The sequence below is a fragment of the Chrysochloris asiatica genome, unplaced genomic scaffold (assembly GCF_000296735.1).
Source record: "Chrysochloris asiatica unplaced genomic scaffold, ChrAsi1.0 scaffold00003, whole genome shotgun sequence".
NCBI classification, from domain to species: domain Eukaryota; kingdom Metazoa; phylum Chordata; class Mammalia; order Afrosoricida; family Chrysochloridae; genus Chrysochloris; species Chrysochloris asiatica.
Window position 1 is genome coordinate 31313502 of NW_006408521.1, and position 13330 is coordinate 31326831.

The 13330-nt window shown below is 41.0% G+C and overlaps 1 protein-coding gene across 1 annotated transcript in view; it reads right to left on the minus strand.

The window, feature by feature from the left end:
* Positions 1-13330, minus strand: part of OBFC1 (oligonucleotide/oligosaccharide-binding fold containing 1) — a 51243-nt gene that overhangs the window by 30871 nt on the left and 7042 nt on the right. The window contains exons 2-3 of the mRNA XM_006831478.1: positions 10015-10110; positions 4907-4975 (exon numbers count right to left, since the gene is read on the minus strand). Of these exons, the coding sequence (XP_006831541.1) occupies positions 4907-4975; positions 10015-10110 (165 nt within the window). The remainder of the gene's footprint in view (positions 1-4906; positions 4976-10014; positions 10111-13330) is intronic.

The window sequence follows — 13330 nt, forward strand, 5'->3', positions numbered from 1 at the left end:
GACTGCAAATCTGTTTGTACTGCAAGGTCAGTGGTTCAAGCTCACCAGCTGCTCCTTGGAAACCCTATATAGGGTCTCTATGGGTCGGAACCGACTCAATGGCACTTCACAATAACAACATGTATAGATATACACACACATACACTATTTTTTAGAGTAGCCCCTCTTACAGTAGGAGTTCTGGTAGCATAGTGGTTACAAGTCAGGCTGCTAACCTCAAGTTTATTAGTTCAAAAAGACCAGCTGTTCCATGGGAAAAAGATAAGGGTTTTTGTTCCCGTAAAGATTTACAGCTTCAGAAACCCTATGCAGGGTTGCTACGAGTCAGGGCTGACTCCACAGCACATAGCCACCACCACCCTAGTCTTACAGGAGAGCTATGCAGAAAGTATCTAATTCTCAGGTACCTCTTTTGCCCGAGACAGTTTCTCTTATTAATATCTTCCATAGTGTAAGGAGTCTTGGTGTCACTGTGGGTTAGGCATTGGACTGCCAACAGCAAGGCTAGTGGTACAAATTCATCTGACGTTCTGAGAAACCCTGTTGTTGTTACGTGCCACTGAGTCACTCCTGACTCATAGTGACCCTGTATAGGGTTTCCAAGGAGCAGATGGTGCATTTGAACTACTGACCTTGTGGTTAAAATTGACCTTGCAGTCCAGTGCATTATCCAACAGCATTACACTGGAAACACTATACAGGGTTGCTATGAGTTGGAACCGACTTGATGGCACACAGCAACAACAACAAATACCGGAGTAAACTGACAAGAGCAACTTGAAAGATGAAAACTTTGAGGGCAATGAGTTTCTGTCAAGGGGGAGGAACAATTCTTTAAAGGAGGTGAGAACAGTTGCACAGCTGGAAGAATGTAATTAAGTATCACTAAAATGTACATGTAGAATTGGTACATGTTCTACTGGATATATTCTTAGCAATATCCCAGAAGAAAATAATTTTTTAGAAAGTCTATTCCATCTGTGTTCCTATCACTAAGTCCTTTTCTACTTCTACACTGAATTTCAAGATATTTATAAATTTCAATTTCATTGCCATTATTCACAAATTATAGGTGTAGTAAATGTTTCATGTAACCTCAGAGAAATTATCCCTGTGACGGCTAGTCTGAGGAAAGCACGCCCAGGTTAATGTCATGACTATAATGAGACAGAATTTCATTTTAAGGAGCCTATGCCACCCTGAACAGATAAACCCCTCTAAAAGTCTGACATTAAGAGCTAAGCTTTCTGAATTTTGCTCTTAGAGCTGAGTCTAAGCAGTATATTCAATACGACATTTATGAGTCAATGTTATATTTTTATACTTTGACTGGAACATGATTTTGATTCAGGCTATATTTTTAAAAATCACTCTTCATTGGATACTTTTACACAGAAAGCTTTAAAATTGAGGAAAATTAAAAGGAGAGAAGGGGTTAGTTGGGAACTGAAAACATAACTTCATATGTAACATGAAGAGAACAATTTTCAGACTTTCTCCTTGTACTCTCACCCTCTCTTTAAAATCTTATAGTAATTTCCAAGGTTGATGGTCAAAAACACCAGACACTCCTTGGAAACCCTATGAGTTGGAACCAACTCGACAGCATTTAACAACAACCATCATTAGGATTGTTCATTTATTCATCTACTTAATAGTATTTTTAAAACCTCACTCTCACTACTAAGAGTTGTTTTATCAAAAAAAAAAAGTATATATATTTTATAATATTAATGAGATTTCTTGTAAAATGTTAATTTTGACAATTAAAGTCTAAAACTGGTCAATAAACTATAGCCCATGGGTCCAACCAGTCCATAACCTGTTTTTGTAAATAATTTAAAAAATATATTTTACTGTTTTCAGTGAGCATTTACCCAGCAAATTCAATTTTCACTTGACAATTTGTACATAAACTGTTCAGTGATGATCAGTTACCTCTTCCACATATCACCGTTCTCTTTAATTACAGTGTGTTCCCTTTCCAGTGCTCTAGTTTCCCTGTCCCCTTATCTTCTCATCTTTGCTTTAGACTAATTGTTAACCATTTTGGTCTCCAACACATGGTTTTCTGAATGAAGCACCATATTTACGGATAATATCCTTTATTTGTGTGCCAATCTGTTATTGCGCTAAAAGGTGGCCTGAGGGGTTAGTTTCAGTTCAGTATTTAGAAAGCACCTCCGGGTGACAGTTTCAGGGAGTCCTCCAGTCTCAACTGGCCCAGTAAGCCTGGATTTACTCAGAATTTGAGGTCTGTTCTGTTTCTCTTCCAGTCTATCAGGACCCATCTATTATGGTCCTGGTCAGAATTGCTGGTAGTGGTAGTCAAGCACTAACTAGTTCTTTTTGGTCTCAGGTAAATAAAGTTTTATTAGAACAGTCACATTCATTTATTTACACATTGTCTGTGGCTGCTTTTGTGCAAGCTGAATAGATAAGACAAAGACTGTTGTTGTTAAGTACCATGGAGTCGGTTCCAACTCATAAACCCTGCACAGGGTTTCCGAGGCTGTAAATCTTTATGGGAGCAGATAGTCTTATCTTTCTCTCCCAGAACCGCTGATAGTTTTGAACTGCCGACCTTGAGGTTAGCAGGCCGATTCGTAACCACTATGCTACCAGAGCTCCTTGAGACAAAGACTACACAGGCCAAAAACCTGAAAATATTTAGTATCTGGCCTTTTATACGAAAGTTTACTAATCTTTCCCTTTTTTAAATATACCAAAACAAGTATGTAACATCAAACTACACCTTCTAATTAAAGATTGAAATAATATGGCAACCATAAATCTATAAACGATTTTAATACCCTAGGTATATATGAAAACCCGTATCTCTGTTGTCCTTTTAACTTCTACTAACTACAAAGCACCCTCAGCAAATGATTTCCATTGATTTAAATGTTTCCAAATTAGGAAACAGGAATATCAAAGTTACATGAAACTTACGTAAAATTCTCAATGTGAACACATGAAAAAAGTAAGCACAGAAGCATTGCATCTGTCAGTATAGTTACTACAGGTTGAGATTCTGACAGACTCCTTTTGCAGTGGCAAAAGGAAAGAAAAAACTACTCCAAGAGCTAGACTCTGTCACTGTGTAGAACACACACAAGGAGCTAAATAGTAGAATAAACTACATTTATTCAATGATCCCACCACATTACACATGTTTTAGAACACAAAAAAGGAAGGTCCCAGTTTCTGTAGGCTGCTCTAGAGTCAGCATTGTAGGATATTTTCTTTCATACTATGACCTTATTGTTGCTAAGTGCTGTTGAGTTGGTTCCAACTCATAGCGACCCTGTGTAGAGTTTCTGAGAAGCAGCTGGTGAATTTGAACTGCCAACCTTGCAGTTCAAACAGACCTTGCGGTCCAGTGCCTTTCTCTACAGGGCCACACCAGGACTCCACTATGACCTTTGTTGTTGTTGTGAAGTGCCGTCAAGTTGAGTCCAAACCATAGTGACCCTGTATACGGTTTCCGAGGAGCAGCTGGTGAGCTTGAACCAATGGCCTTGCAGTTCAAATGACGTTGCAGTCTGACCTTAGGCAACCTGAAAAGTTTTGACTCACAGTAGCCCCGTGTGACCAAGTGGAGCTGCTCTCTCGATTGTCTTGGCTGTGATCTTGATGGAAACAGATCGCCAAGCCTTTCTCTCATGGAGCTGCTGTTGCTGCTGCTGGTAAGTGCTACCAAGTCAGTGCTGATTCACAGCGACCCGACAGGGTTTCCAAGGAGCAGCAGTGGTGAGCAGCCCAGTGTTTGTACTGCATGGCTACACCAGGACCCCTAGATAGGTTCAAACTGCCAACCATTCAGTTAACAGCTAAGCACTTCACCATTTGTGCCACCAGGGATCCTTGAAAAGGTCCCAAAAATGATTCATATACATTCAAATCACACCAAATGCTGCTTCACTTACGGGCAATTTCTTCAATATACAATTTAAAAATTCCTTTTCAGTTTATATTAATTAACAGCTAATTTCCAAAGGAAAACGATTTTACCTTCTTATCTAGCTTAGAATTCCTGGCATATTTACTTGAACATATTAAAAACTACAGAAAATCTAGATCATGCCAGCACAGAAATTAGTGACAACCAAAAGAGCTCTGGTAGCGTAGGGGTTACAAGTTGGGCTTCTAACCTCAAGGTCAGCAGTTCAAAACTACTAGCTTTTCCACAGGAGAAGGATAAGGTTTTCTGCTCCCCTAAGATTTACAGCCTTGGAAACCCTATGCAGGGTCACTATGAGTCGGAACCGACTCCACAGCATACCACCAACACCATACACAGAAGTCTTCAGAATTTTCTTTGGTATGCTTGGAGGAAGTGAGTTCTGACCTTACTGACAATTAGCCTAAAATAAAAAAAACAAACCTTGACTTACATAATAATTGACATAGTAAAATGAATGATTGAAACTTTCCAGTATCCTATTAGAGTCCTGGTGTGGCGCTGTAGGATAAGACCTGGACTGCTAACTGCGAGGACAGCAGTTCAAACCTACCAGCTGTTCCTCAGAAACCCTATACAGGATCCCTATGAGTCGGAACTGACTCGGCAGCAGTTAACAAGTATCCTACTCACATTTCCATATTAGAGCACCAAAGAGATGAGAGAAAGAAAGCCAACTGCTCCCCAGAGGAGCCAAAGGTCTACTAAGTCCAATGCTTCAAGTTGTTGTTGTTAAGTGCCGCCAAGCTGGTTTCAATTCATAGCGACCCCATTTAGGGTTTCTGAGGAGCATCTGGTAGGTTTGAACTGCCATCCTTGTGGTTCGCAATCCAGTGATGATCAGTATAATTCATTAGTGGATAAATGTGAACACTTGAGCCCCTCTTCTGATGAACCACCTTGTGTAATGTCCACTGAGAGATGACAAATAAAAATCATTACCTGATGAAGTCTCGGTATGGCTCAACTTTTTCCAGCAGATGCAGTTGATAACTCCAGTGCTGTCATCCACTGCAAGCAACGCATAAAAAGGAAGAAGAGAGATTTCCCATTGCTGGCGACTGAGCACAGGTCACTGCATTTGCCATACTAAAACATGACAGTTTTCAATAGCCTGGCGAGCCCAATCCGGAGCAAATTCTCCTTCCACCTTCAAGAACAATCTCTTACCAGACACCAGTGCAAACTGATTGTCTGCATCTGTCAAAGTTATATATGAGCTCAACGTACTGCAGGCACCAACTCACTGACCTACCTCCAGGGAACCAATGATTCCTATCCACCCTTCTCTCCTAAAAGTGGTGTGCTCCATCTCAATGACTGCTGACATACACTCATTCTTTCTCTCCTGCCATGGAACTAGACAGCATCACATGATCTGTGGTCAGAGGTACAGGAACTCACAGTGCAGCCTCCTGTCACCATTTGTTCCCTCACTAGCTCACTAACTCACCAGGATGCAGTTTTTGTGTGTGAAAGTTTCTGCCCAGTCCTTACAGTTGCAGAGGTTGTCAGTAAACCAAAACATGCCGTATATTTTTATAAGCGAAACAATTATATCCTGGCTATAAAAAGAATACTGGTCTGGCAAACTTCACAACCTAATGCAAAAAATAAAATAAAATAAACAATTCCCATGGCATTTGGTTTTGATACTAGAGAAATTTAGAGACTTGGCTATGGATTTGGGTCACTATTTCTTGCTGTTGTTTTGTGCCTTCGAGTCGATTCTAACTCACAGTAATCTACAGGAGAGAAGAGAGCTGCCTTATAGGGTTTCCTAGGCTGTCATCTTTAAGGCAGCAAATCATCAGCTCGTTTCCTCTTTGGAGTGGCTGGTGGGCTAGAATTGCTGATCTTTCAGTTTACGGCCCACTCTGCCCTACCTATGGCACATCAGAGCTCCTAAGCTACTCCTAGGATGACAAGTGATAAAAATATTGATACCCACATGTACTGTTCAGTAGCAACCCTTGTGAGGAGCAAGTTTGGAAACGAATCAAATTTGGAAATTTGACTTAGTAATTAATTCCAGTAATATGTTCTAAGAAGAAAAACAGAAAAAAGTAGGCAAATACATGCATTTTATGTGTACGGCAGGTCATGGCAATACTTCTGATGATGCTGAAAATTTGAAATAACTGAAATGTTTATAAATATGGAACTGGTTGTAATAAAATAAGATGTGAAAATAAAAAAAAGTTCATAGTGAAGCTCTTATGATGTTCATTGCTGTTAAAGGATAGAGTTGTTGTTAAGTGCCATTGAGTTGGTTCCGACTCACAACGAACCTGTGTAGGGTCATTGTAAAATAAAAATTTTATATAACAGCATATGATCTAATTTATAGAAAACATATTAAATAGTATATATTACAGCAAAGATTTTAAGACAATCATTGCTTAATATTAGATTCTTTTGGATTGTGGATAGGGAATCCCACATTCAATGTATATATTGATTGTTAAGCCTAATTATGGAACTATTAAGAAGTGAAAGAAATATGCATAATAGTACTGAGGAAAAATGGCGTAGATATATTTTTTTATATTAAAAAGACCTCTAAGTTTGGAATGATGTTCATTCAAATATTAACAGTATTTTTATCTGATTTGTGGGGTTTCAAATGACCTTTGATGATGGAGAAGCTCACAATCATTAGTCAGAACAAGGCTCTAGGGGCTGACTGCAGAAAAGACTATCAATTGCTCATACACAAGTTCAAGTTGAAGCTGCAGAAAATTAAAAAGAGTATAGAAGCCAAAGTACAGCCTGAGTAAATCCACCTGACCTGTTGATTGTGGTTCCAAGTAAAATGAAATCCTTGAAACTTCAATCTTTTCTCTGTTTATATTGATTCAGTTGTGAGGATTTTTCTTTATGTTCAAGTAGTGAAGGCTGTAGATTTCTTCATCAGTAAGTGCTTCAAGTCCTCTTCACAAACACAGACCTGAAGCACTGAACACTAATGGCTGAAGATGACAGGAGCTATGGGATGACATCATATGGGAAGAAAGAGGAAGGTCACTGAGACAAGAAAGAAGGAAAAGACCAAAATGGATATCAGAAGAAACTCTAAAACTTGCTGTCCTACAGAGAGATGCTAAAATGAATGGAAGGAAAATGATGAAGTAAAGAGCAGAGCACAAGATTTTAAAGAGTGTTCAAGAAAAGACAAAGCAAAATATTATAATGAAATGTGCAAACACCTGGAGACAGAAAACCAAAAGGTAAGACCATGCTTGGCATTTCTCAAGATGAAAGAACTGAAGAAAAAATTCTAGCTTCAAGTTGCAATATAGAAAGATTCTATGGGTAAAATACACTGGATGACCCAGGAAGCATCAAAAGAAGATGAAAGGAATCTATAGAGTGACTCTACCAAAAATAATTGGTTCAAGCATTTCAGGAGATAGTATATGCTCAAGAACCAATGGTACAGAAGGGAAAAGTTCAAGCTGCACTAAAGATATTGAAAAAACCAAGGCTCCAGAAATTGACGAAACACCAACTGAGATATTTCAACAAAAGGATACAACAAAAGCACTTACTCATCTATGCCAAGAAATCTGGAAGATACTACCTGACCAACGGACTGGAAAACATCCATACTTGTACCCATTCCAAAGAACACCCAACAGAATGCAAAAGCAAACAATCTCATTAATATCACATGCTGAAGCTCATCAGGGAACTGCCAGAAATTCAAGCTCGATTCAGAAGAGGATGTGGAATCAGGGATCTCACTGCTGATGTCAGATAGATTTTGGCTGAGCACAGAGAATACCAGTAAGATGTTTGCTGTTGTTGTTAGGTATTGAGTCAGTTCTGACTCAGAGCGACCCTATGCACACCAGAAGGAAACACTGCCTAGTCTTTCACCGTCCCCACAATCATTAAGATTGAGCCCATTGTTTACCTGTGTCTTACTGACTAGATAAAGGCATTTGACTGTTTCATAACAAATTATGGATACATGAAAAATAGGAATCCAGACACATACATTGTTCTCATGCGGAACCTGTAAGTAGACCAATATGCAAGTAGACCAATATGCTCATTGGAATAGAGCAAGGGTTTCAAATCAGGAAACGTGTGCAGCAGGGCTGTATCCTTTCACCATACTTATTCACTCTGTATGCTGAGCAAATCATCCAAGAAGCTGAACTTCATGAAAAACAAGGCCTCAGGATTTGAGGAAAATTCATCAACAACTGTAATACGCAGATGACACAACTTTGCTTGATGAACGTGAAGAGGACTTAAAGTACTTACTGATGAAAAAACCTATAGCCTTCACTACCTGAACATAAAGAAAACAAAAATCCTCACAATTGAACCAATAAACAACATCAATATAAACAGAGAAAAGATTGAAGTTGCCAAGGATTTCATTTTACTTGGAACTACAATCAACAGTCATGGGAGCAGCAGTCAGCAAATCAAAGGGCATATTGCATTAGACAAATATACAACACAGAACCTCTTTAACAAAGCAAAGATGTCACTCTGAGGAATAAGGTATGCCTGACCCAAGCCATGGTGTTCTTCAATCACTTCATATGCATATGAAATCTGGACAATGAATAAGGAAGATAGAACAAAAGGATTTGAGTTGTGGTATTGGTGAATATTAAATCTATCAGGGATTGCCTGAAGAATGAACAAATCTACCCTGCAGCCAGAATGCTCTTTAGAAGCATGGATGGCAAGCCTTCATTTCAGGTACTTGGGACATGTTATCAGGAGGAACTAGAACCTGGAGAAGGACGGCATGCTTGGTAAAGCAGAGAATCACCGAAGAAGAACATCCTCAACCAGACAGACTGGCATAGTGGCAGCAACAATGGACTGAAGCCTAACAACCGTGAGAAGAGTGCAGGACCAGACAGTGTTCCGTTCTGTTGTAGGCAGGGCGGCCATGCCTTGGAATTAACTGGGCAACAGCTAACAACACATGACCTTTATGTAGTTGATTTGAATTTTCTCTCGTTTTAAATGTGGCACTGTGGGTTTGCTGCGGGTTAATGGGTTAGACTGCAAGGTCGGCCCCTTTACAGGGTCATTATGAGTCAGAACAGACTTGACGGCACTTAACAACAGCAACATCAATAGAGACATTCTTAGTTTAAAAAATGTATGATAGGTACACCATTTCTCTGGCTAGTTTAAAATCTTGATTTATATGGAGAGAAAGAGAAATATGTGCATATGAACACTGTTCTAGTCCTGACGTGGCTCTGTGGGATAAAGCAGTGGACTGCGGTTTAAACTCACCAGCCACTCCTTGGGAATCCTGCAGAGGGTTTCTGAGTCATAAAGGGTTTCTGACTCCACGGCACCCAATAACAGGTGTGAGCTGGAGTTGCGGCCAGGTGCTCGGACTTCCACTAGTTTGTATCTCTCCCTGTAGGGCCTGTGTCAGATGCCCTGAAGTTTGAGTGCAGGAAGGCCCAGAGATGACCATCCCTGTAGGGCCACTAAGGGCCATAGGTCTTTTGTTTCTAGCTGTGAGGCGAGTCAGACAGTGTGAGCAGGAAGCACCCCCCCACCCCCCACCCCCCACCCCCCAGCACAGGCCTGTGGTGAGGCAGTCAGAGCAGGCTAAGCAGACAGCCTAATACAAGGCGGACCTGAGGACCTGGGGAGAAAGGCAACTCTCCATTTGAACAGGCAACACAAGAGTTAAAAGCACGTTTACTCTCAGTTCATTCAACATTCCAATGACTTTTGCTTTCTCAGAGCCCACAGATGTATTTTATTCTAGGACACCCACCCTGAGGGTATTGTTTATTGAGAGACAGCTATGCATACCACTGAAATAATTTATAATGGGAAAGGGGGCTAACTGATGCCCCCTGAGGTCCCAGGCCTAGGACCTGACCTGGTTCTAGGGAGGAAATGAAGTTCTCATACAGGCTCCCTTCTTTGATGTGAAGAGTCCAGTAGGTGGGCTTTGTGAGAATCAAACAAGAGATGGGGTTGCTTGTAATTCTCCTTTCAGCTAAGTGGGGTCCTAATACATAAACTAAAGCTCCAATTGCTCTTACCTCCGTAACTGTGGAAAGCATCTCTTTCTTTCACTCCAATTACAGTTCCCAAAATATCTACCTGCTTTACTGGATGCCCATTGTAAAAAAATATACCTGGAAAAAGAAAAAAAAAGACAACAGTCCATTTATTTTATAAATACAAGCAGCCCTTTAAGATGGAATGCTCCTTTCTGATGCCTGTTGTGTTAGTTCTGATGATAAATCAAATACCTCATTATTATTAGTCTTTTAGTTTTCATTTCAAAACACAGCAATGTTTTGAATGTTGTTGTAAAAAAAAAAATTTTTTTCCCCCCAACTTGATGTGGTTAATTATTTTCTACTTATAAAAATGAAATGTAGCTTGTTACAGAACAAGGAAATCTGAAAATAGCCATGATATGTTATCAGTGCTGTTCTGTATTTGGAAGGACTAGAAAAAAGGAAAAAGAGAATCTACGAGAAGGACTTTCTTGCTTTCTCTGCAAGTACTTTTCTAAGAAACCAGTCTTCATTTCTATGAATTGGCAATAGCTTTTCTTTTTCTTCTCTAGAGGGAGATGTTAAGTAGGTTACAAAACTCTACTTTTGGGGCCAGCATATTACTCAAAGCTTCTCTTTTTACAATTGTTTTAAAAGCCTAGACTACAGATACTGACAGCCATGTCCCAGCAGTGAGGAACCTCAGAGAGTGAACCCTACCCAGACACCTGAGACCCTTTGACTCAAAGATAGGACCCACGTGGGATTCCTGGAACTGGTGGGCCTGATTTTGATGTGATGCCAGGGTTGCCCTAGCTCCTGACTGTTTTCCCTCCTCTGGACCCCAATATTCTTACTTGAATTCCCTAGGTTGGCTTAAGCTACTTCTGGCTGGTTCCTATTAACTGCAGCCAGAGTTCCAAGCAAAACTCTGGCCATCAAACTGTTTCTCCTGGCGATGACCCCACTAGCAGAACTGAGTTCCACAGGGTTTTTTGTTTGTTTGTTTTTTAAAAACTGAGTGAAGTTTTTATTTTTTGTGTGTGAGCTGAGTGAAGGTTTATAGAGCACGTCATCAGTTTTACAGTCAACACATTATATACATTTCATTTCATTTCAATGACTGTAATCCCCTCCAAGTCACATCACTTAGCCCACTTCCTCCTTGTGACTGTTTCCATTCTGCCTTCTTTCCCAACCCTTTGGAATTTTGTCCTGAGGTAAATACTGCCCTTGTGCTCTTGAATGGTGTGTCTGCCTCACTAGTGTTTCTGTCTCCCCTATATACTTACCTACTGCTTGGCTGAAAATTGAGCCATGAGGGTGAGTTTAGGTCCAGAGCGTAAACTATTTTAAAAGCCATGACTACTGACAAGGAGCCCTGGTAGCGTAGTGGTTATGAATCGTGCTGTGAACCGCAAGGTCAGCAGTTCGAAACTACCAGCTGTTCTGCAGGAGAAAGATGAGGTGTTCTGCTCCTGTAAAGATTTACAGCCTCGGAAACCCTGTACAGGGTCACTATGAGTCGGAACTGACTCCACAGCACACAGCCACCATCACAGATACTGACAAGGGCCACCCATAGGGTTTTCTTGTCTGTCATCTTTATGTAAAGGAACCCTAGTGGCACAGTGAGTTAAGCATTGGGCTACTAACCACAAGGTGAACAGTCAGAACCCACCAGCGACCCCTCAGTAGAAAGATGAGGCTAGGTGTTCTCGTAAAGTTTTACAGTATTGGAAACCCAAAGGGGCAGTTCTAACTTCTCTGTGCTATAGGATGGCTAGGAGCCAAAATGGACTCAATGGCAGTGGGGTATATAATCTTTATGGAGGCATGCTGCCAAGCTTTTCTTGCATGGCACCACGGCGTGGGCTCAAACAGTCCATTGTTTGGCCAGTAGCTGAGCACACAGCATCTGCACCACTCACGGCCCTTCAGAATGCTGCAGTGTAGTCGCGAGGTCATTTTGTGAAAAGGTTGATGTTTGTTTCAACCAGGTTTCCTTTAAAAAACCATACAGTGGCATTATCACCAATGACATAGCCAAGGTCAGCAGCAGAGTTTTCCTTGGTCTCTTAGAAGACAGCATAAGGCCCTGTACCCACAGAAGAGTGAAGCTCTCTAACAGGCTCCTATCACGCCCCTAACCCTTCTCTGAGCGCCTTTAAATGCAGCTGGCATGGTGTGTGAATTCATTCCTTCTTGAGGAGATGAGTGGTGGAGAATACAGACTGTTTGGGAAAACAGACAATTGTGTGTGGGGTGGAGATGGGGGTGGGGGCATGCACCAGAGGCTGGCTGCCTTCCCAGGACAAAAACAGACCATTTCCAACAATCTCAGGAAATAAAGGTATGGGAAAAAATATATAACACTTTACTATAAAGTCATCCAACTATATTTGTATATGGAACAGGACAGATAAAACCTCACCTCATTAAACCCTGGATTCTTCAAATTATTGACTACTTCTGACTCCGAGTTTGCCATTTAAAAGGCCCCTGATTGGAGACCAACACTCAAAATAGCAGAGTTTATCCAAACTTCTCATTTATACAGTATCCATGTAGCAGTATACCCAAAGCTACATGAATTACTTAAATCTTCCCCCAAAACTGTATTTGTTATATTCTTAGGTATGAAGAACCGAACTTAAGTAACCAATTGTTGTTGTTGTTATGTGCTGTGGAGTCGGTTCCGACTCATAGCGACCCTACACAGGTTTTCCAAGGCTGTTAATCTTTACAGGAGCAGAACGCCTCATCTTTCTCCCGCGGAGCAGCTGGTAGTTTTGGACTGCTGACCTTGCGGTTCACAGCCCGATTTGTAACCACTACACTACTAGAGCTCCTTTAAGTTACCAATGTTGTTGTTGTTGTGTGCCGTGGAGTCGGTTCTGACTCATAGCGACCCTACACAGGGTTTCCGAGGCTGTAAATCTTTACGGGATCACACTGCCTCATCTTTCTCCCACGGAGCGGCTGGTAGTTTTGAACTGCTGACCTTGCGGCTCGCAGCCCAATTCGTAACCACTATGCTACCAGAGTAACCAATAGTCTAATAAAAATGTTTTAACCTTACATTAAAAAGCTTTGGTTCAAACAGGAACCAGACAAGGATGCCCTTTGTCACCACTCCTATTCAACACTGTGCTGGAAGTCTTAGCAAGAGCTATATTGCAAGCCAGTAAAGGAGGCTTCCTGCAGAGCCTCTGCATTACATAAGACTATAGGTGGAAGCCTGATCTTCAGAGATGGGAAATTTCCACTTGAAAGGATGAGCAGACCAGAGCAGACCAGCCTGGAGCGGCTAGAAGAACAGAAGATACTTCTTGAAAGAAAGACCTACAGG